General features: G+C 37.1%; 1 protein-coding gene across 4 annotated transcripts in view; it reads right to left on the bottom strand.

Moving 5' to 3' along the window:
- WASF1 (WASP family member 1) overlaps positions 1-22,115 on the bottom strand; it is a 69,516-nt gene that overhangs the window by 20,675 nt on the left and 26,726 nt on the right. For 3 of the 4 annotated variants that reach the window (XM_074397608.1, XM_039467374.2, XM_039467373.2), the window contains exon 2: positions 6,442-6,602. The exons of the other annotated variant lie outside the window; for it this stretch is intronic. In XM_074397608.1, the coding sequence (XP_074253709.1) occupies positions 6,442-6,574 (133 nt within the window). In that variant the 5' untranslated portion in view covers positions 6,575-6,602. The remainder of the gene's footprint in view (positions 1-6,441; positions 6,603-22,115) is intronic. 4 annotated transcript variants of the gene reach the window in all.

Genomic DNA, 22,115 nt, shown 5'->3' with positions numbered 1-22,115 from the left:
CAATGCCAGCAAAGGATGGTTTGATATTTTTAGAAAGAGGTTTGGCCTTAAAAATGTCACAAGAGAAGCAGCAGCTTTTGCTAAGCAAGAGGCAGCAGATGAATTCCCCAATGACATTAACAAAATAATTGGTTTACATGTATGCTGCCTTAAGAAAAATAACAATAATTGGCCAGACAGGGCAGTCTGTAATCTCAGCACTTTAGGGGGGCCAAGGTGAGCAGACTGCTTGAGCTCAGGAGTTCGAGATCAGCCTGAGCAACATGGTGAAACCCCGTCTCAACCAAAAATGCAGAAATCAGCTCAGCATGATGGCATGTGCCTCTAGTCCCAGCTACTTTGGGAGCTGAGGCAGGAGGATCACTTGAGCCTGGGAAGTCAAGGCAGTAGGTCCAGATGTTGTGAGTCATAATTATGCCACTGCACTCTAGCCCACCATGGGTGACAAAGTGAGACCCTCTCTCCCCCTCCCAAAAAAAAACCCAGAAAATAAAAAAATTGAACAGAAACAATATCTGCCTGAACAGATTTTTAATGTAGACTAAAGTGCTCTAGTTCAGAAAAAAATTTTTCCACAGAGGACATTTATTAGTAAGAAAAAGTGAGCACTAGGATTTAAGGGAGGAAAGGACACACTAACTCCACTGTTTTGTGCAAATGCAGTCAGGTTTATGATCAGAACTGCCCTTATCTGTAAAGCTGCTAACCTCCGAGCCTTGAAGGGAAACAGCCATAAGAAGAAGGTAAGACAGCAAGAAGGCATGGACAATGAGAATCCCTTTCCTAGATTGGTCCCATTGATGCTTTGTCACCGAAGTCAGGAAGTACCTTGCCAGCAAGAGACTGTCTTTTAAAGTTCTTGTGATAACTGTACAACATCCCTGGCCACCTAGAACCCCACAAATTTCACACTGAAGGTGTCAAAGTGGTCCACTTGCCTGCAAACATGACAGCTCTAATTCAGCCTACAGATCAGGGGGTCATAAGAACATTTAAGACTCATTACACACAGTGTTCTATGGAAGACTGTTAACTATGGAAGAGAATCCCAATAGAGAACACTATGAACGTCTGGAAGGATTATACCATCAAAGATGCCATAGTTGTTACACAAAAAGCCAAGAAAACCAGCAAGCCTAAGACAATAAATTCATAAATTTGGAGAAAACTGTGTCCAGATGTTGTGCATGACCTCACGGGGTTTATAACAGTGCCAGTCAAGGAAATAATGAAAGAGACAGTGGATACAGAAAAAAGGGTGGGCGTGAAGGGTGGCTAGGTATGGATCTTGAAGAAATTCAAGACCTAATTAGACAGCACACCACAGGAATTAACAGATGACTTGGTGGACATGATCGCCTCGAAGACAATGAGAAAGAAGACACAGAAGAAGTGGTATCAGAAAACAAACTGACATAGACAATCTGGCAAAATTATTCCAATTATTCAAGACTTTAAATTTCTTTTACAACATGAACCCTTCTATAAGTACTGAAACTAAAGCAAATAGAAGGCCTAGTACCATAAAAAAACATTTTTAGAGAAATGAAAAAGCAAAAAACTCAGAAATCAGATGTGTTTTTGTAAAGTTAAACCAGTGTGCCTGTCTCTACTACTTCCACCTCCTCCACTTCTCTTCCTCTGCTACCCCTAAGACAGCAAGACAAACTCCTCCTTTTCCTTCTCTTTGGCCTACTCAATGTGAAGATGAGGATTGAAGGCTTTCATAATACACTTCCACTTACTGAACACTAAGTGTATTTTCTCTTATGGTTTTCTTAATAATGTAATCTTTTCTCTAGCCTACCTTATTGTAGGAAGACAGTATACTACTATATATATAACACACAATATATGTGTTAAGCAACAAATTATGTTCTCAGTAAGGCTTCTGGTCAGTAGCAGCCTATAGGCAGTTAAGTTTTGGGGGAGTCAAAAGTTATATGCAAATTTCTGGCTTCACTGAGAATTTGTGCTCCTAACTCCTACATTGTTCAAGGGCCAATTGCATTTTAAACTTTAAACCCTAACTAAAGTCTCCTAGCCATGACAAAGTAGGGGGAAAAAAAAAACCAGATACCCTGGAAAGCCTGCTTTTAAACCTTGGTCTGCTACTTCCCGTTAAGTGATGTGTGTCTAAAATGGACATTAATTGCTTTATCTACATCTGTCCACCTGATGAGGGTTAAAGATTATGATGTAAATGAATATGCAAATAATATGCCTTTCAATCTGAAAACATTTATACATAGACTGTAACATTTACATATATTCAGCATTTATATATAATCAGCATTTATATTCGCTAGAAATAAATTTTAGGCCAAGTGGCAGAATGTAAGATTCATCAAAGACCTAATAGATGACCTGTTTCAGGTATGCCCAAGATACAGATTCAGAAATTTAGGAGCTCTTTTACATTCTCTTGTTACAATTTCTGGAAAAAAAAAAAAATCTAAAAGCACTGTATTCCTCTAGTTCTGTAAGTTCTTATTACTGAAAAAAGTATGTCAAAATAACTGAAAGAAGGTCCCTGCCATTACTGAATTTTGAACAAAGGGAGAACCAGACATTTAAACAAATATGAAAAGCAATTTAATAAATAAATCCAAACACTTTTTCTGTTTACTGTGAGACCTTGGTATAAATTTCCTTATCTGTAAAATAGGAATAAAAGTATCTGTCTCAAAAAGAAGTGAGCAAAGAGCCTTGAAGTGCACCTGATACAGAAGAGCTCACTAACAGGCAGCTCTTAAATAAGGTAAGAGCAACACGGCACAGAGATAAAAGCACCTCACTTTCAGGTGTCAAAAGTTATTCGGCGTTCAAGACACTCCCAGAGACAGTTTCTCTGGCAGATAAGGGAAACATCCCAAATGGAAGAAAAAGCAGATATAAAGTTATTCATATATTCAACAAATGGTAGAGATACAAATGCTAGGTGTAGATACAGATATGGAAAAGACTAATCTTGGCAATAAGAACTGATCATATTCAATAAAAGAGAAGCCAGGGGAAGAGATTCCTTAGGTCATCAGAATCCCAATGGTGGTTAATGAAAGGAGTTAGATAGATTGCTTTAGGAAGACAGTAAGGGAAGGGTCCCCAGAGAACCTCCGACTCACCCTACAAATGCTTATACCAGATGCTTTGTATTGATAAGGGCACTTGCACTGGGGCTTGCCTAAACATGCCCACAGTGGACTAAGGGCCTGCGTGTTGCATGTGCACTGTGGGGAATGTGGTGAAGCCACCAGGAATTTGTGCCTTACACAAATAGGGAACCCAGCTCCATATATATTTATATATATGCCATTGTATTCAACTGTGAAGGTGCAAACTGGAACCTGCTTTCAGGACCCCTCTCTGCTGAGAGCTTTGCTTTCGCTTAATAAAATCTACTCTATTCACTCTCGAAGTGTCTGCGTGCCTAATTCTTCATCATCGTGAGACAAGAACCTGGACCTAGCAGAGCTAAGGAATAAAAAATCTTGCATCATTAAGAAAACAAGAAAATGAGGCAGGGGAAATTGATATAAAGTGAATTATTGATTTGTGGTAATTATGTAATATAAAACAGAATTATGTTCTACTAGGAAAAATCTCACAAAAAACAGATATACTGACTGGGTAGTGGCTCATGCCTGTAATCCCAGCACTTTGGAAGGCTGAGGCGGGCGGATCACTTGAGAAGTTCAAGAGCAGCCTGGCCAACAAGGCAAAATCCCATTTCTACTAAAAATAATACAAAAATTCGCCAGGCATGGTGGCATTTGCGTGTAATCCCAGCTACTTGGGTGACTGAGGCACAAGAATTGATTGAACCTGGGAGGTAGAGGTTGCAGTGAGCCAAGATCGTGCCACTACACTCCAGCCTGGGTGACAGACAGACTCTGTTTCAAAAAAAAAGAAAGTACATTTCTCTGAGGAAAAGGTCAGGAAGCTATCCAGCCCTAAGTAAGCCATGTGGAGCCCTGCAATTTACTTTCACTGCTATACTCTCAAGCACTTCTGGTACTAATAATAGCACCAAAGGGAAAAATCCCCATTATCTAGAAACATTTTGGATAGCCAAGTTGTCTAAGTAATTCAGAGAATATTACCGAATACATCAATTGTTATTTTAACTATTTTGGATGGAAACTTGTGAAACGTATTCTAAGCTTCCCTCTTCTTAAATGGAATATGAGATTAAACATAATTTTTTCTTGGGGACTCATGGGCATGAACTATGAAAATCAAATTATCCTAGGTCAGAAAACAGCCTTCAAGTGTATAAGGATATATGCTTCACATTAAATGGCTCCTTTCCAGTTTTTATGTTGCATCTTCCCTTACGTCACTTTGTCCTTTCCTGTAAACTATCTTCTTTCAGTTGGGTTCAGTGATGCCTCTTTCTAGTATCTCCTCCCATGCTTCCTCCTTTTATCCTCTGAAGCATAACTGTTTGGAAACCACATCATCAAATCTGTTTGAACTATCCAAGTAAAAGTAAACAGGTTTTGAGAGAGGGATCAATTGGTTATTTTATGTGAATGGTCTTTAGTGTATGGGTTTATTTATTCTGGCTATCTTGAGACCTTTTAAATTTAATTCCAGCTTCTCAACTGTATCAAGTGGGAAAGCTGCCAGAGAAGTTAATTTCGGGCAGTAAACTACTGTCACACCTTGCTACAACATTTTATGGATTTTCTCTTTGTTTTCGAATCTCTGCAAACTGTTTAAACAATGCCCTCTAAATGTGAAGCAAGCACCCAACACCTAATTTACTTATATTGTTACAAGGTATTTATAATTTTCAGTTTGGCTACAGCATAATCATGTGCCTGCTGATAGATGTTGCTTATATGGACTGTATGACACTTAAAAATTCTTTAAATTTTCATCTTTAAGTTATGTAAGAAATGGGTTAGTACTGCAAATTAACACCCTTAATCATAATATTAGTTCTAAATTCTATATTGGGTATATACCAAAAACAAGATGCCTATATTGGACCCAGAATTCATTTTTAAGAAATATTTTACACAAAATTACTACTGCCATTTCTAGGTTCTTAACATGCATTTTAATATTAACATGCTTATATACTCATGTATGTATATAATATATAAAAAACACATTTTATATGACATCATGTTATATTAGATTCAATTCATGCTAGGTTACAAAAATTTGCAAAATATCTTTTAACAATATGGTGAATCATATTTAATCTGGGAACTCTTAACACTTTTTTTTTAGTCTCAAGTAAACAATCTTTTAGTGATTCACTAACCTGAAACAAGCCACCAAATGGAACAAGGAATATACTTAAAACAAAATTCAAATAAAATAGCCTTTTATTTATTCCATTTCACAGGCAATGCAAAATGTTAGTACTCTCACAGAGAACATTCAAATTTAACTTTTTATGTTGCTCTCGCTACAGATGTATGCCTAAACTTTCTCACTTGAAACAAATTAGATTAACAACCTCTTGTGCTAAGGACTCAATTATAAAAGAAAGGACAAAAGCTAAAAGGAAAAGGAAAGAAAAGCCAGGCCTGCGTATCAGGAGAATTTATATGACTGATGAGATAAATCTAGGACTACTTGGAGGATATTATCTGTGCCAAGAACACCTCGTTTTACCTTTAAAACAAAATATCAATGTCTCATAAAAAAGCTAATCCTTCAATGGAAAAGATAGACTAGACTTATTTTTAAAATTTTCTGATTAAACTTATAACAATGAAAAATAATTTGTTTAATTCCTTAGCCAAGTAGCTCTATTCTGTAAATCTGTAATGAGAACATATTGGCTGTCTCCTTCTCCCTAATCTGCCTCTTTCACTGGCCTTTATTCTCTGGCCAACCTACTTGACTTCTGTCTGCCAGAAGCCAGGTTCACTGGCTGTTTTCACACCATGCTGATTCCTGACTGGTATCTTAATGTCTCTTAGACAGCCTACTTGACTAGCGTACTCCTTTGACTAGTAATGACCCCACACCTTTCACTTTAGATCTCTGTTAATATAAAAATATTTCCCTAAATGAATTAAATATATATATATAAAAAGAGGGATAGGATATTAGTGTTTCAAAACACAAACAGTTGAGGCCTCTAAAAAGAGTAAATCGTGATAATAACCAAGCAAAAGTACACCTCTGGTCCTTTCACAGATTATATATTTTTAAAACAATCTCAATAATTTTCATTCATCATGTGGTTCTGTTACTAGAGATTCTGTCCTTATGTTCCTTTCCCAGAAGAAACATCACGCAGAAGAAGAAATTATTCTAAAACTCAATAATTATACTCAAGTGACTATATTTTTCAGGATAACTTTGTACTCTTCTCACCAAATCATACCCTCAAATTACTCAGAAGCACAACTTCTTAATACTCCAGCATAACATCCTGGTTTGTGAGTATATTTTTAATTGATATATACTTACTTAGGCTACTTAGTTGTCTAATTATATTTGCCAAGGAAATATTGGTTACACATTCCAGTTCATTCTTAATGCCTCTAGGCAGTGCTGTGTGGCACAAGTGCCTAGGATCGATGTTTCTTTTCACTAGTGGCATCTTGAGATTAACCTTTATGCCAGTTCACCTGTAGGAAATAAAAAATAAATTAACAATATTCAATTTCAGCCAACACAGAATGAGACTCTACCTTTCATATTGAAGAATAAAGTACAGTTGACCCTTGAACAACATGGGTTTGAACTGCTAAGTCCACTTACAGGTGGACTTTCTTTCCCCCGTCTCCCCTGAGACAGCAGGACAAACCCCTCTTCTTCCTCCTCAGCCTTCTCAATGTGAAAATGACAAGGATGAAGACCTTTATGATGATCCACTTAATGTATTTTATCTTCCTTATGGTTTTCTTAATAACATTTTCTTTTCTCTAGCTTATTTTATTGTAAGAATGCAGCATATAATACATATAACATGCAAAATATGTTAAATAACAGTTTATGTTCTTGGTAAGGCTTCTGGTCAAGAGTAGGCTATATGTAGTTAAGTTTTTAGAAAGTCAGAAGTTATACATAGATTTTCAACAATGCAGAGGGTTGGTGCCCCTAACCTCTGGGTTGTTCAAGGGCCAACTCTGTTTGTATGAAGGCAATAAAAATGGAATTACCCAACTAAAAGAATCAAAATTGATTTAACTTTCAATTACTAGAATTTCAACATTATATAAAACATTTTTTAAAAACTTGCTTTTAATGTCAGTTGCTACATGATGAATTCAGGCATGATCACTATTATTCTCCTAAAAACATTGTTCTTATTTACTATAATAGGAATTTTGTTCTAGAGAGTTATTTTGAGATGTCCTCTCTAAGGAAGTACATAAAAAAATTTAAGGAAGCTGTGAGAGTAATACCAAATTTACATTACCACATAAAATGTTTCAGGGGCTCAGCAGCTCAGATCAAATACTCCAAGTAGCCCTGCACCTGAAATCTCATCAGAACCTACCAGATCTTTATTTAACCGATCAAAAAGTTCAACTGTCTTTGAATTACAGGCTGCTCTCACTTTGCATGTTTCCCATATGCACAATTTCGAGTGGATTGAGTTAAGTAACACCAGTGTCCAATACCATGATTCAAATTTCACTTACTCCAGTGTATTAACTGCGAGCTATTCCACTGCTCTTTTTGACTAACCTAGAGCTAATGACAAACTGACTTAATTATTATCAGGCTTTAGAGTAAGTGGTTTTTTTCTTTTTAGAGACACAGCCTCACTCTGTTGCTCAGGCTGGAGTGCAGTGGTATGATCTTATTCCCCTGAATCTATGAATATGTTACATTATATGGCAAAGGGCTTAGAATTAAGGTAGCTGATGGAGTTAAGATTTCTAATCAGCTGAGCTTAAAATAGGAAGATTATCTATTTTTATATATTGCTGGATTTAGGTTTGGTCTGTCATCACTTCTGGCCTTTTAGCTAAGATCAAGTGTAGTTTTGGTTAATACAGATTTTTGCATTTACACCCATGAGAGAAAATGGTCCATTCTCTTAATATAATGTCCTTGAAAATTTTTTTGTATTAATTTTTAGATTATGGACACTAGAAATCAGTGGTCAGAAAATCTATTTCGTATCAACTTCATCCTTTTAAAATGTATTTACAATTACTTTATTGTCCAAAATAGTCAATTTTTCTAAACATTCCAGGCATACTGAAAAATAATGTACATTTTATTGGTGGTTGCAGTGGTCTACGTATGTCCAATAGTTACATTTGCTAATGTATCTACATCTTCTATAGCTTTACTGATTTTTGTCTACTGGTCTATCACGGAGATATTAGTTAAGATGGCCCACTGTGACTACAGATTTGTTAAATTCTCCGTATGATTTATATATTTCATGACTATGTTATCAGATATATTTACCAAGTTCCTCCTATCTCTAGTAATAATGCTTTTTGCTTAAAAGTCTAGTTTTGCAGCCATAGCAGCTCTTTTGGTTGTGTTTGCATGATAGAGCTTTTCCTTTCAACTTTCTTGTATCTTTGTTTTAAACCTATCGCTTCACAGAATACAGTTAGCTGCTGCCTTTTGCTTTATTTTTCTTTAACTCAGTTAACCTTTGAAACAGGTAATTCAAAATGTAAGCTACTGGACTCTAAATTATTTTGCACCTTAAAGGAATGTGATTTTATTGGTATAATGCTAATGCTCTTTTTGCCCAAGATATTTTAACTTGCTCATATTCTCTTTTCCCGACTGCTACTTGTTCAGATTTTAGCTCCAATGATAACATTTCCTGATCCCCCAGTCTCAACTAGAAGTGGTCCTCCTGTTAAAATTTTCTCACAGCAACCTATAACTTTTCCTTATAACACTTGTCTCAGTTTGTAATTATGTATCTTCATGATTGATTTTTCTCCTTTATTTGTCATAAACCAGATTTTATGTGTTTTATAGTATTCTTAGTGCCTGGTACATGCTTGGCACATAAGAAATGTTAAATATATATTTGCTGAGTAACTCAATTAACTCCTGTTCAATTCTCTCTCCTAAGCTGTGGATAGGCACAATGACTCCTAGACATTTTTACTTGGAAGTTCCATAACACTTATTAAACTCAAAATATCGAAAACTAAATTCCTTATATTTTCCTCTTCAAATCTAGGCATCATCTTTAGTTCTGCCGTACCACTGTACTCTCTATATGGGATCAAGCCTTATTAATTCTATCCCATGAACATCTCTCATATTCTGATAATCCCTTTCTATTCTAACTGCTGCTGCTTTAATTCAAACCATAGTCCTCACTTGGTTAGATTTGTGAAAACAGGTAAATCAAAATGTAAGCTGTTGGACTCTAAATTATTTTACATCTGCAGTCAGGTGACAGGCAGCTGTAACTTAATGCACCTGCAACCTTTGTTTCTCTGATTATATATCCGCCTTCTTCCTTACTTACGTTGTTTTGTAAAATGTTGCACATGACTAAAGGACCCCAAGGAAGATCTCTTTCCTCTTTACTGCTCATCTTCATTATACACTAACTTCCCTCTGACCTTTCTCACACAAAGACTTTGTGGCTATCACACTGTCTTAAGATGGAATGTTAAGTATACTCTTTAAAATCAGAAAGGCAATAAAACAGGTATAAAGAAAAGAAAACCTAGGTGAAAAAGAAACAAACTGTAACTAATTATTGTAACTTAGAAAACAGCCTTCTATTAAAATAAGCGTTGTAATCCTATTAAATTTCTGTTTTCCTCCTATACAAGTATCACAGGATCCTTAGGGTGTCGCTTTTCCAGCTGGAAACCTCTGTGGCCAGTGGCACCTGTGCTAGAGTTTTGCTCAGGGCCACTGGGCTTGTTCCGCCCACTTGGCCTGGCAGGCTGCACTTAGCTCACACTTTACCAGCCTGGATCCCATACCTGCCAAGGGCGAGCCAGGCACGGAGTAGTGAGGATGTGTGAGCAAGCACAGGGTCTGGCCACTGAGCATAGCCAAACACACTGGCTGCAGTGGGGCAGGTAGCTCCAGGAGCTGGCACAGGTGCTGGCTCCTTAAGAGGATACAGCTGGACTAGATGTACCACAAGTGGCACCCAGGAGCTTGGAAACACCAGAAACTTCAGAGTCCCAAAGAGGGTGTCACACTCTTGGCTTAGAAAGTTCCCAGGTCTGGGCTTTCTGAAGGGCCACAGCTCTTCTCCTTCTCTCTTCTCCTTATCACCTGCAACATGGTGAGTGGGGGGCATGTTTCAGGTCGGTGTTATAGCTCTTTCAGTCCTGCCATTTAGCAGGTCCTGAGTTCTTGTCCCAGGTCTGGGAAGAATGAAGTATGCAGACAACTGGAGGGTGAATAAGGCAGAGAGGAACTTCACTGAGCAGCAGAACAGCTCTCAGGAGACCTAAAGTAGGTAGCTCCTTTCCACAGGTAGGTCGTCCTGATAAGTGCCCAGCTCTCAGCAGGGAAGAGACCAGCAATGAGTAGCTCTTATTCACAGGGAGGTTGTCCCAACAAGTTGAGGAGATCCAGGGTGGGTAGCTCCTTCCTGCAGCTGGTAGTCCCAACATCTGTGTGAATCTGGCTGAGTCTGCAGTTTTTATGGTCTCAGAAGGGAGGAACTGTGTGCTGATTGGTCCAAAGGCAGCCATGGTGGGCTTGGGAAAAGCACCCAAGTTCTCACTCTGGTCCACAGAACTGAGTGCCCAGCCCCCAGTCTTTAGGCCTTCCCTGGCTTGAAGATGAGGTTTCAACTGGGACCTGCCCCTTTCTACCCAGGAGCTTGTCTGCCTCCTGCCACCATCAACATGCTATCTATGGTGCCCAGGTTGTTCATGCTGAGAGATGCCTGTGGGCCTGAGCCCAGCTGCCCTCAGCCCCACTTTGGTCTTCCTTCCATGCTCGTGGGTGCCCAAAGTCTGGAGGGGGCCAAGGTAGCATGCACTGGTGTGTCAGAACAGCCTTGAGCACATGCATACCCAGCCAGGTTGTTACAGCACCCGGGCTTAGCCACAATTTTGCTCCGCCCTGAAGTAGGTGCCAGGATGGGGGAGAGGCCAGAGAGTGGGAGCAGGCACTTGCAAGCCTGCGGGGGCAAGGAGGCTTCCCAGGCCCCCAAAAGCACAGGGATGCCCAGGTCCAGAGCTGCGGCTGGGGAGCTGCAGTTGCACCCAGGATCACAGGGCGCCCACCCCACAAACTTGGTAGGGCCCCCTGTTCCCAGCCCTGACTGCTCCTCCCTGGTTGCAGCTGGCATCTTTGCAGCAGCTGCTACATATGAGCTCCAGCTGCCATCATAAGCAAAACCTTAACTTCTAACTTCAGAGCACTGATCCCTGTGTCTCCTGGATGGCTATTTGTGCTTTTTGCTTGAATAAACTCTTTACACTGGATTCTGATCCTTTCAATTATCTCAGGTTGACAGACTAGACTGTCTTCCTCCAGTCTTGCATTTTTTGTCCCTGCCATTCCATCTATACTACCACTCCCACCAATTCAATCCATCCCACATCACTGCTTTAAGAACACAGCAGGTCCCCCCACCTCCAATCCATGGAGGATACATTCCAAGACGTCCATTGGATACCTGAAACCAAAATTGTACTGAGACCTATACATACTGTCTGTTCCTATACACACCTATAACATTTAACTTATAAATTAGACACAGTAAGAGAATAATCCAATAATAGAACAATTATAATAATATACTGTAATAAAAGTTACATGAATGCTCTCTCTCAAAACATCTAATTGTACTTGTAAAATATTTATTTGGTTCCTTTTCCACCCAATTTTCTGGGCTACAACTTCTAAAATCCTTAGAATGTCCAAAGTGTTACTTTTTTGTAGGATGGGGGCTGGTCACCTGAAAGATTAGAGTGTTGGAACTTTTGGCCCCATCCCCTTAGCATCCAGGGAGGGGAGATAGGCTCAATGTTATCACCAATGGCCAGAGGTGTACTCAATCATGTCTATGTAATGAAGCCTCCCTGAACACTCAAAAGGATAGGTTTGGAGAGCTGCTAGAGAGTTAAATACATGAAGGTTCCTGGAAATTGGCATGTCCTGGAAAGCCATGGATGCTCCATGTCCCTTCCCTATACCTTGCCCTATGCATCCTTACCTGTGTTCTCTGTAATATCCTTTATAATTAATTGGTAAATGTAAGTGCTTCCCTGAGTTCTCTGAGCCACTCCAGTACATGAATCGAACCCAAAGGGGGAGTCATAGGAACCCAACTTGAAGTGGGTAGATCAGAAGTTCTAGAGGCCTGAACTTGCAACTGGTATCTCAAGAGGGTCAAGCAATATTGTGGGACTGAACCCTCAATCTGTGGGATCTAACACTATCTCCAGGTAGATAGTGTCAGAATTGAATTCAAGAACACCCAGCCAGTGTCTGCTGAAGGACTGCTTCCTTGGCATGCGGGGAGAAACCCCACAGAACTGATCACAGAAGTATTCTGTGTTGATTGCTGCTGTGGTGTGAGAGCAGAGGAAAAACACATTGAGTGTGTTTCTTCAACTCACAGTAGTTAACTCACCTTTCTTGTAATGGTGTGAGGTGATAAAATGCCTACATGATGAGATAAAGTGAGGTGGATGACACAGGCACTGTGACACAGTGTTAGGCTATGTCAGAAGGAGCCATGACAATGTCAATGGTTGAAAGTCAGGAGCTGAGGGTGTCGATGACTAACGAGCAGGAAGCATATGTGATATGGATATGCCGGACAAAAGGATGATTCACATTCCACGCAGGATGGCACAAGACTTCATCATGCTATTCACAATGATGTGCAATAATTTAAAACTTATGAACTTTTTTTTCCGGAATTTTCCATTTAATATTTTCAGACTACAGTTGACCACTGGTAACTAAAACCATAGAAAGCAAAACCATGAATGAGAGGGGGACTATTATATTACAAAAATTTTGAATCTGGTAATGTCATTCTGCAAAATCCTTCTGCAAAATCCTTCTTTGATTCCTTGTTGTCAATGAAGTCCAAACATAATATACATGGTTTTTCAGGATTTAGCCTCCCTTCCTCACTTCTACCTTCATTTCTTACTACACTCCTACATTATACTCTAATTACTCTGCATACATCTTGCTGCAGGACTGCTGCCTTTTCTCATGCTGCTCTCTGCCTGGAATGTATTTCACTTTTTTATCCTCATAAAGAATACATAATTGATCAAGACTAGACTCAGCCAGCAACTCTTTTCTGAAGACTAACTGAACCCCCCCCAGGCCAATATAACCATCTACTCTTTGATACCCTCAACTTTGATCCACATGTGCATCTACTTAATTACTACCAATTATACTTTACAATACTGTACTTATTTGTTTACACATCCATGCCTGAATGTCAGCTTTTAGAAGGCAAAAATCTTGCCTTACTCTACCTGTATCTCCAAGATCTAGAAAACAGATGTTCAACAGTTAATCAATACAGACATGGAAGAAATAATAAAATCATGAGCTTTAAGGAAGCCAAAAAAAGAAAAAATTAGTTAGGTTACTGTGGGAAGACAGATACACATACACTTTTCCAAAGCCAACTACTTAATCATGATTCTAAGGAGCTGCTTTTTTGTGTGTGCAAGGAAAAGAAATACATTTGAGAAAAATCCTGTCTTACAATTGTATTGTGAAATCATAGGCTTGCTTTTTTCACTCTCCCAAGAAAAAGCATGGATGGATCATATCTAATTCATTTCTTCATCTTTATGGGCTAGCTCAGAGTTCTAGGGTATAGCAATCGCACCAATTTTGATGAAAGGAATGTACAGCGTACAAAGTAGTTCTGAAATATTATCCAAATCTCAAAAGAAAAATGGCTTTCATTGTGATTAAAATAGTGCCTTTAGGTACAACGCAAAAGCTTTTTAGAGAGAAAATCTTTCTTTTTACTTCAGTTTCAACAACAGATTCATTTTCTTACTTCTCTGCCTTATTCCTTGATTTGTAATGTCATTTATCTAACTCAACTATCAAAATCTTAATGGCCAAAAGTAAAATAAAGTCTATAACTTTATCTCCTAAATCCTGAGAAAAACTGCCTCATTCCCATTTTAGAGCAATACTAAATCCCATCTTTTTTGTGGGATATTTTGTCAGACTAGAAAATAATTTAAAAAAAAAAAACAAGAAACTCTAAATGCTAAAATATGATTTAATCAAGCAAATATAAAATCAAATTTATCTCAGTATTTTTAATACTGCAAATGATACACTGTTTAAGAAAACATTGCATAGAATGAAGCAACTACACATAATTTAACATCTTTTTTTTTTTTTTTCAGACGGAGTCTCGCTCTATCACCCAGGCTGAAGTGCAGTGGCACGATCTGGGCTCACTGCAACCTCTGCCTCCCAGAATTTAAGATCTTTTAATCCATCCGTGCCTAACTTGCTTAATAAGGTGAAACTCTTATTAAAAAGAGCTAAATTATACTGTGCTATAACATAAAATAACCAAATCTTTGAATTTCCCAACTATTATATAACACATGTAGTTCTAAAAGTAATTTGGTATCCCAATGATGTTTTTTTTTTTTTAAAAAAAAAAAAAAGCAATTCCCAGGTTTCTTTGCACATTTTCCTGTGTTCTTATCAATTAAACTGTTATTTACTGAAGCAAAAATCAATTGATTGCTAGAGTACATAAACTAAAGAATATATCCCTCAAAAAGAAAGATTTTAAAATAATATTTAAGAAAACATAACATAGCTAAAATATCAATAATCTGTTTTTAATTTAAAAAAACGTTTTCATGGTTTTGCTTTTAAATTCTGATATAGATTTTTACATTAAAAATAAAATGAGCTACAATACTGTTGATAAGCTATCACGATATCTTATATTGAAAGCCCTCTTTCAGGAGGGCAAGGAAAATGAAACTACTGAAATCTAACCATAGCAAAATGTTTGACAGAATTCTAAAATAAAAGTTTATTTTGGTGACTACTGCTAATATTAATAATATATTCTGTTAGTATGCCTTCTCTTGATTCAAAATGAGGCACATATATGTATGAGTATAAGCAATATATAAAGTATTAAAAATAACCCAAGATCAGATGTCATAGTATTTCATGAATTTAGAAATCAGAAAAGTACACTATCTAAGTTCTGATTTCAGAACTCAAAAAATGGCCTGTAAAGTTTATTTAACATGTTTAAAGGACTCCTTGTAGTTAACAATTCAGAGAAAAATAAAATAGCTGCTTATTTTACTATGTCCCCAAAATAATTATATTGATAGTTAATAATTGCTTTATGAGTTATATAAAGAACATAAGAAGTAAAAGTATTTTATTATCAATGACAAGTGATTAATTCTTTACATTCGTCGATGAAATAATTTATGATCATGTAAAGTGTTTCAGTATTTTACAAATGACATTAATATTAACTAAAAAAATTGTGTTATAGAAATATAATTTTCAATTTTCATAATATAGTATTAAATTCTTACTTATTTAAACTAAAAGATTATATTATATGACCTAAAGGAACAGATTAAAATAAGGACTCTAATAAAAACAATTTCAGTATTACAAATACATTAAAAATTTTGGGGAGAGCAAATACTTATTAAGAAATGTTCTCCCTTCCTCAGAATAGAAGCCACTAAATTATGCATATAGGCCAGTTAAATCTGAGTATGAGAATGTTTAAACAGAGCTTTGCTCTTCATAGAGATAATTTTCCTAATAAACTTCCATGCCAATGACAAAATACTTTATAATTGTGACAGATACAATTAAATATAAAAATTTGAAATAAGAATGCATGAACTATACATTTAAAATACATTATATCTAATTTTAAACCATAGTTCAATTATGTAAAACCATAGGTTTTAACAGTGATTTAATATAAAATATATTTAAAATGTTATTGTTTAGAAGTGTATCAGAAACAGAATTTTATAACTTACCTTTTCCCTAAATCTATAATGCATATTATCTCAAACTGTTTCATTATTGTAAACTAAAAGACTGAAGTTAAAAGTAACTCCATTTACCAGTGGAACAGAAGCTAAGCTTGTGTTTCTTGTGCAAAACAACCTCAGAAATATATAAAAATAATAAATTTCCCCTTTGTTGTGAGTAGCAAACTTTAAAACTACTCACTACTTATGAATTTCTAAAGGAGATTCACAGGAAAATAACAAAACGAATGTAGGTACTCACAGGACTAAAGAACTATTCATCATGCTGAACATTGCCAGTCATTTGCTCTGAGGTATTCTGGCTCTTGCTTTTAAAAAACTGCCCTAAGAACAGTGCTATCTTTACCAAAAATAAATATATAGATAAATAATTATGTCACCTGAAGTCACAACAGCAAAGCTTTAAATTTTGATAGGCTACTAAGGTTGAAAATAATACATTGCTAAGCAAACTAAAGTAAAAAGGAAATGAAGAAATAAGCTATATACTCGGCAATTTGTAACACCAATATTTTTGATAGTCAAGAAAATACTAATTTTTAAATAGTTATATTTGTAGACATACATTAAATCACAATATTAATCACAATTCTGAGTGAACTTAAAAAACTTACAAAATCACCTCTTTCTGTTATGTTTGAGTTTTAGCTACATCCTCACCTTTCTATTATTTCTTACCATCGCAGATGAAAGAAAATTAAAAATATAGAAAAAGTGGTAAGTATATCATTATCTTAGTTCTATTTCCCGATTTGAACATGGAAATGCTATGCCAAATCAAATCAGTGAGAAAAATCAACTTACAACAGAGAAAGAAGGCAAAGATTCATTTCATTAGCAAAGATATGCTAATGAAATAATAAACAGTATTAGACACCTATCGAGTGGAAAGAAGACTGACTCAGTATAGTTAGTAATAAAATCCACTAAATAGTTTCTTATGTAATTCAAAAGAAAAATCTGTATTTCTTCTACATTAATATAACCACTACTGAAAACTTACCTGACAAATCTTTATACAAGCATAATATTGCACCAAGGTTATTATTGCTATTATTTCTCTTTCTGAGACAAGGTCTTGTTCTGTCAGCCAAACTGGAATGCAGTGGCATGATCACAGCTCACTGCAGCTTCGACCTCCCTGGCTCAAGCCATCCTCTCACCCTTATTCTCCCAAGTAGCTGGGACTACTACACAACACCTGGCTAATTTTTAAATTTTTTGAAGAGATGAGGTTTTGTCATGTTGCCCAAGCTGTACTCAAACTCCTGGGCTCAAGTAATCCTCCTGCCTTAGCCTTCCAAAGTGCTAGGATTGTAGACATGAGTCACTGCACCCAACCACCACATTTATTTTTAGTGGTTTAAAAGATGCTAAAATTGAAGTTTGAGGTATCTAAACCACAAACGCAGAATTAATCTACTTAAAAAACAAGATTGTGTTCTTCATATTAAAAATATTTATAAAAACAATATATACCTACCAAATATGTTATACTTTGTATGAAAAATGGCAGTACTGACACAATGGCAACCATTCATTCATCTAACCATCCACTTACTGAACATCAGTGAAGCAAGTACAGTGTGCCAAGTGCTAAAGATAAAGGAGTGAGCAAAAGCAAACAATCCCCCAAGTATTTGCTAGAATCTAGCATTTATTACACTTGTAAGTGTAATGGAGTAAAAGTACGGGGCACTATAAAGCGGACCTGTTTCCTTAAGGAAATGACATTGAAATTAAGAACAAAAGGATTATTAGCTAAGCTAGGGAAACGCGTGTGCGTTTTCATTCTTAGAATTAAAGGTAGACAGGGAATAACAATGAGAGCAGGCCAAGACGGGTTGAAGTGAAATGAGAGACACTAGGGTTAGCAGGGGGTCAGATTAGGTAGGACCTTGAAGGTTGTACTGACGATTTTCTATGTTGTTCTAACGGAAAACCTTTGAAGGGTTTTAAGCAAAGGAGTACCAAGACCAGAAATGATTGACTATTCATTCAAATTGCTCTATGGAGATTTGGGCGGTGGGGAATGGCAGAATAAATGCAGGTGGACCCCAGACAGAAGATGAATGAAGTAGTCCAGTGACAGAGATGGCAATCACTTGAACTAGACGACAGTGATACAGAAGCATGTCAACTCAAGACATATCCTGGAGGTAGAAAGAAACAGAACTGAAGATTGATTAGATTACCAGAAGGGGTGAAGCCCAAGTTCTTAGCTTAAGAAACTTTCTATAGGCAGCCAAAACCTGAAAATTATTTCTAAAGCAGATCAATTATATTAATACATGACCCCCCCATCCACAAAGGATTAGGAAAAGATTTATGACTAACTGTAGTAATACGTACAACCAAGTAACTGGGCTCATGGAGAGAGTAATTTAATGGTATTTGGGATGGGGTACTGGAGGAACGATGAGTTTTAAAGCCAAAATTAATTGAGAAAGCAAGAAAACATTTAGTGGGTTTCTTTTTTTCCCCTTCTTTTATTTTTTTTCCTTGTATTTTATTACTCTGCATGGCATATGCCCACTTTACCAATTTCAGTCTCAAGGAGAAATCTTAGATTCACTTAACTGCTTTGTTCCCCTACATCATTGCCATTCTCTATGCCCCGTAACTTCAGTCCACCTGACTTCTAGACTAGAGAGCCAGGATAAACACAATATTCCTAGCATTTCACCTTCCAATGCCCCACAATTCATATGAAATGTGTAGTCATTTTCTTTCTGTAGGAGACAGCATGGCAGAGGGGGACTCTGTGAAAATGGAAGGACGAAAGGGTGAAACGGAGGGAGGGAGGGAGGAAAGGAGAATGGATCTTAACCTGGAGGAGATATTAAAATACCAACTAATTCATATCCCATTTTTGTAGATTAGCAAATTTACCTGAAAGGTAAGAAATTTCTCTAAGTTCACAAAATTAATGGCAGAGACGAGACTAGATTTTGTTTCCAGATTTTACATCTACTGCTTGCTCTATTTTTGTCAGTATACAAATTTTAATTTAACTTTTTCTTCAAGTTTCTGGGGTACAGGTGATTTTTGGGTACATGGATAAGTGATTTAGCAGTGATTTCTGGGATTATGGTGCACCCATCACCTGAGCAGTGTACACTGTACCAAATATGTAGTCTTTTATCCCTCAGCCCCCTCCTACTCTCTTAATCTGTTACTTTTTAAAATTATTATTATCATAACTTTTGTAGAGAAGGGGGTCTCCCTATGTTGTCTGCCCAGGCTGGTCTCAAACCCCTGAGCTCAAGCAATACTCCTGCCTCAGCCTCCCAAAGTGCTGGGATTACAGGTGTGAGCTACCATGCCCTTTCCTATTACTGTTTTTAAATCCATTTTTGTATTCTTGATGAATCGGCCTCCCAAATTTCACATTATCCTAAATGATTTTCCATGGTTTGAAGCTCCAAATAATAAATAATGTTCCCCAATTCCGAGATGACTACTTTCTTCACTAAATATTTACAGATTACATATTATGATTAAAACATAGAAAGCGGCCGGGCGTGGTGGTTCACGCCTGTAATCCCAGCACTTTGGGAGGCCGAGGCGGGTGGATCACAAGGTCAAGAGATCAAGACCATCCTGGTCAACATGGTGAAACCCCGTCTCTACTATACAAAAATTAGCTGGGCATGGTGGCGCATGCCTGTGGTCCCAGCTACTAGGGAGGCTGAGACAGGAGAATTGCTTGAACCCAGGAGGCGGAGGTTGCGGTGAGCCGAGATCGCGCCATTGCACTCCAGCCTGGGTAACAAGAGCGAAACTCCGTCTCAAAAAAAAAAAAAAAAAAAACCATAGAAAGTAAAAGAAATAGAAAACAAGTGAAATAGGCTTACCACCCAGAAGCTTACAAAATAATCAGGAAGCAAAAATATGTAACAAAAATGTAAAACAATAAAAAGGAACATATAGTTAAGGTCTAAAGTAGGCTAAGATAAAGTGTTATGTTATGTAGAGAGAATGAAATCAAAACAAGCTAATGGGGTTAAAGGAAGACAGTATTTATTTATACCTGTGCTGTCCAATGCATTAACTGCTAGCCACAGGTGGCTAAATTAAAACAAAGTAAATAATTTAAGAATCAGTTCCTCAGTCACACTAGCCACATTTCAAGTGCTCAACAGCCATACTTGACAGGATAGTTATAGAACACTACCTTTACTGCAGAAAGTTCTATTGGGCAGGAGTGAAATCCATGATGAATAAAATGGCAGGGAGACAGGGTATTTTAAGTCGAGAATTAGAAAGGAAAAATAAAGACACTTGCTTGAAAGGAAAACAGAAGTAGGAATAAAATATATTTTTTAAAGCAATCAAATTGAAGATTCTGAACTTTGGTGGTCAATGAGGAACAAATAAGTCTTCTGAAAAAAAAAGTAAAAGGGCCAGGCACGGTGGCTCATGCCTGTAATTCCAGCACTTTGAGAGGTCCAGGCAGGCAGATCACCTGAGGTCAGGAGTTGGAGATCAGCCCGGCTAACATGGTGAAACCCCATTTCTACCAAAAATACAAAAAGTTGGCCAGGTGTGGTGGTGTACACTTGTAATCCCAGTTACTCAGGAGGCTGAGGCAGGAGAATCACTTGAACCCAGGAGGTGGAAGCTGCAGTGAGCCGAGATGGCACCATTGCACTCCAGTTTGGGCAACAAGAGTCATATTCTGTCTCAAAAAAAAAAAAAAAAAGGAAAGTAAAAAAAAAAAGGAGTAAAAGATGACAAACATTTGATCTTAAAGAGATTTTAATGTGTATTATGGAGTCAACATGGAATGACCAGAGAGAGTAAACCACTGGGTCATAGGGCATATATACATATACATATACATATACATATACATATACATATACATATACATATACATATGCATACATACAGCTTTAGTAAATATTGTCAAATAATTTTGGAAGTGAACTAATTTATACCCCCATCAGCAACTTATGAGAGTTCCAGTTGTTTGACATTCTTGGTAACACTTGCCTGAAGATCCAGCTGAACAGAGAAAGAAGGCAAAGATTTGAAGCATGAGGGAGACATGGCAGCTACTGCTAGCTTAAAGATAGAGGGAACCTGAAAGCAGTTCTAGGAGCTAGAAATCTTTTTCTGACACCCAGGAAGAAAACAGGAACCTGGAAACCAGGAACCAGGAACTGTAATATCAAATCCAACAAAAACTTACTCTGGCTAACTACTCTCTTTCAGTTGGCATTCTGTTACTATTTCATACATATCTATATTATCAAAATTCTTCTAAACTTTCATTTTGTCTTCACAATCCAACAGAAAAATTCACAATTCATTGAAGAATTATATCCATCAGGAAAAATAGAATCAGCCTCTGTACTTATTAGACATTCAAAGGGAAGCTTAAGATTGTACAACTATCAGGAACTTGAATGAGCTTGTAAGCTGATTGTTCCCCAGAGCCAACAGAAAAGAAACGTAGTTTAGTCAGTGCCATGACGTTGGACTTGTGAGTCCCTATGCAGAGAATCTAGCCAAGCCTACTCATACTTTTGACCTATATAACTATGAGAAGGCATTTTAGCCTAAATGTGTGGTAATTTATTAAGCAGTGATAGAAAAATAATACACTACACATACTGGTGTAAAATTTGATTAGGTTTAAAACAGTTTATCACAGCTTAATACTGTGAAGCTGTCACAGTCATCCTCCAAATTTTCTCTGTGTCCCTTTGTAACGTCTTTCTCCCCTCATGTTTCCAAGGACCACTGACCTTTCTGTCACCACAGATTAATTTGCTTGTTGAATTCTATGTAAATGGATTCACCGAGTAATAACTCTTTATTGCCTGCTTTCTTTTGTTCACTCTATTGAGATGATTGAGATTCATCCATGTTGCGGCACGCATCAACAGTTCATTCATTTTTATTGTTAAACTGTATTTTATTGTATGACTATAGCATAACTTGCTTATGGACATTTGGGTAATATTCCATTTTTGATATTATAAATAACTACACACATTTCACACAAGTCTCTGTGTGGGTATGTTTTTGTTTTTCTTGGGTAAATATTTAGGAGTGAAATGGTTGAGTTATATGTTTAGCTTAGTAAAAAAACTACAAAATTGCTTTCCAAAGCAGTTTAACCATTTTACATTCCCACCAAAAGAATTC

This window comes from Saimiri boliviensis, chromosome 4, assembly GCF_048565385.1.
Source record: "Saimiri boliviensis isolate mSaiBol1 chromosome 4, mSaiBol1.pri, whole genome shotgun sequence".
Classification (NCBI taxonomy): domain Eukaryota; kingdom Metazoa; phylum Chordata; class Mammalia; order Primates; family Cebidae; genus Saimiri; species Saimiri boliviensis.
This window is presented reverse-complemented; position numbering and strand designations above follow the sequence as displayed.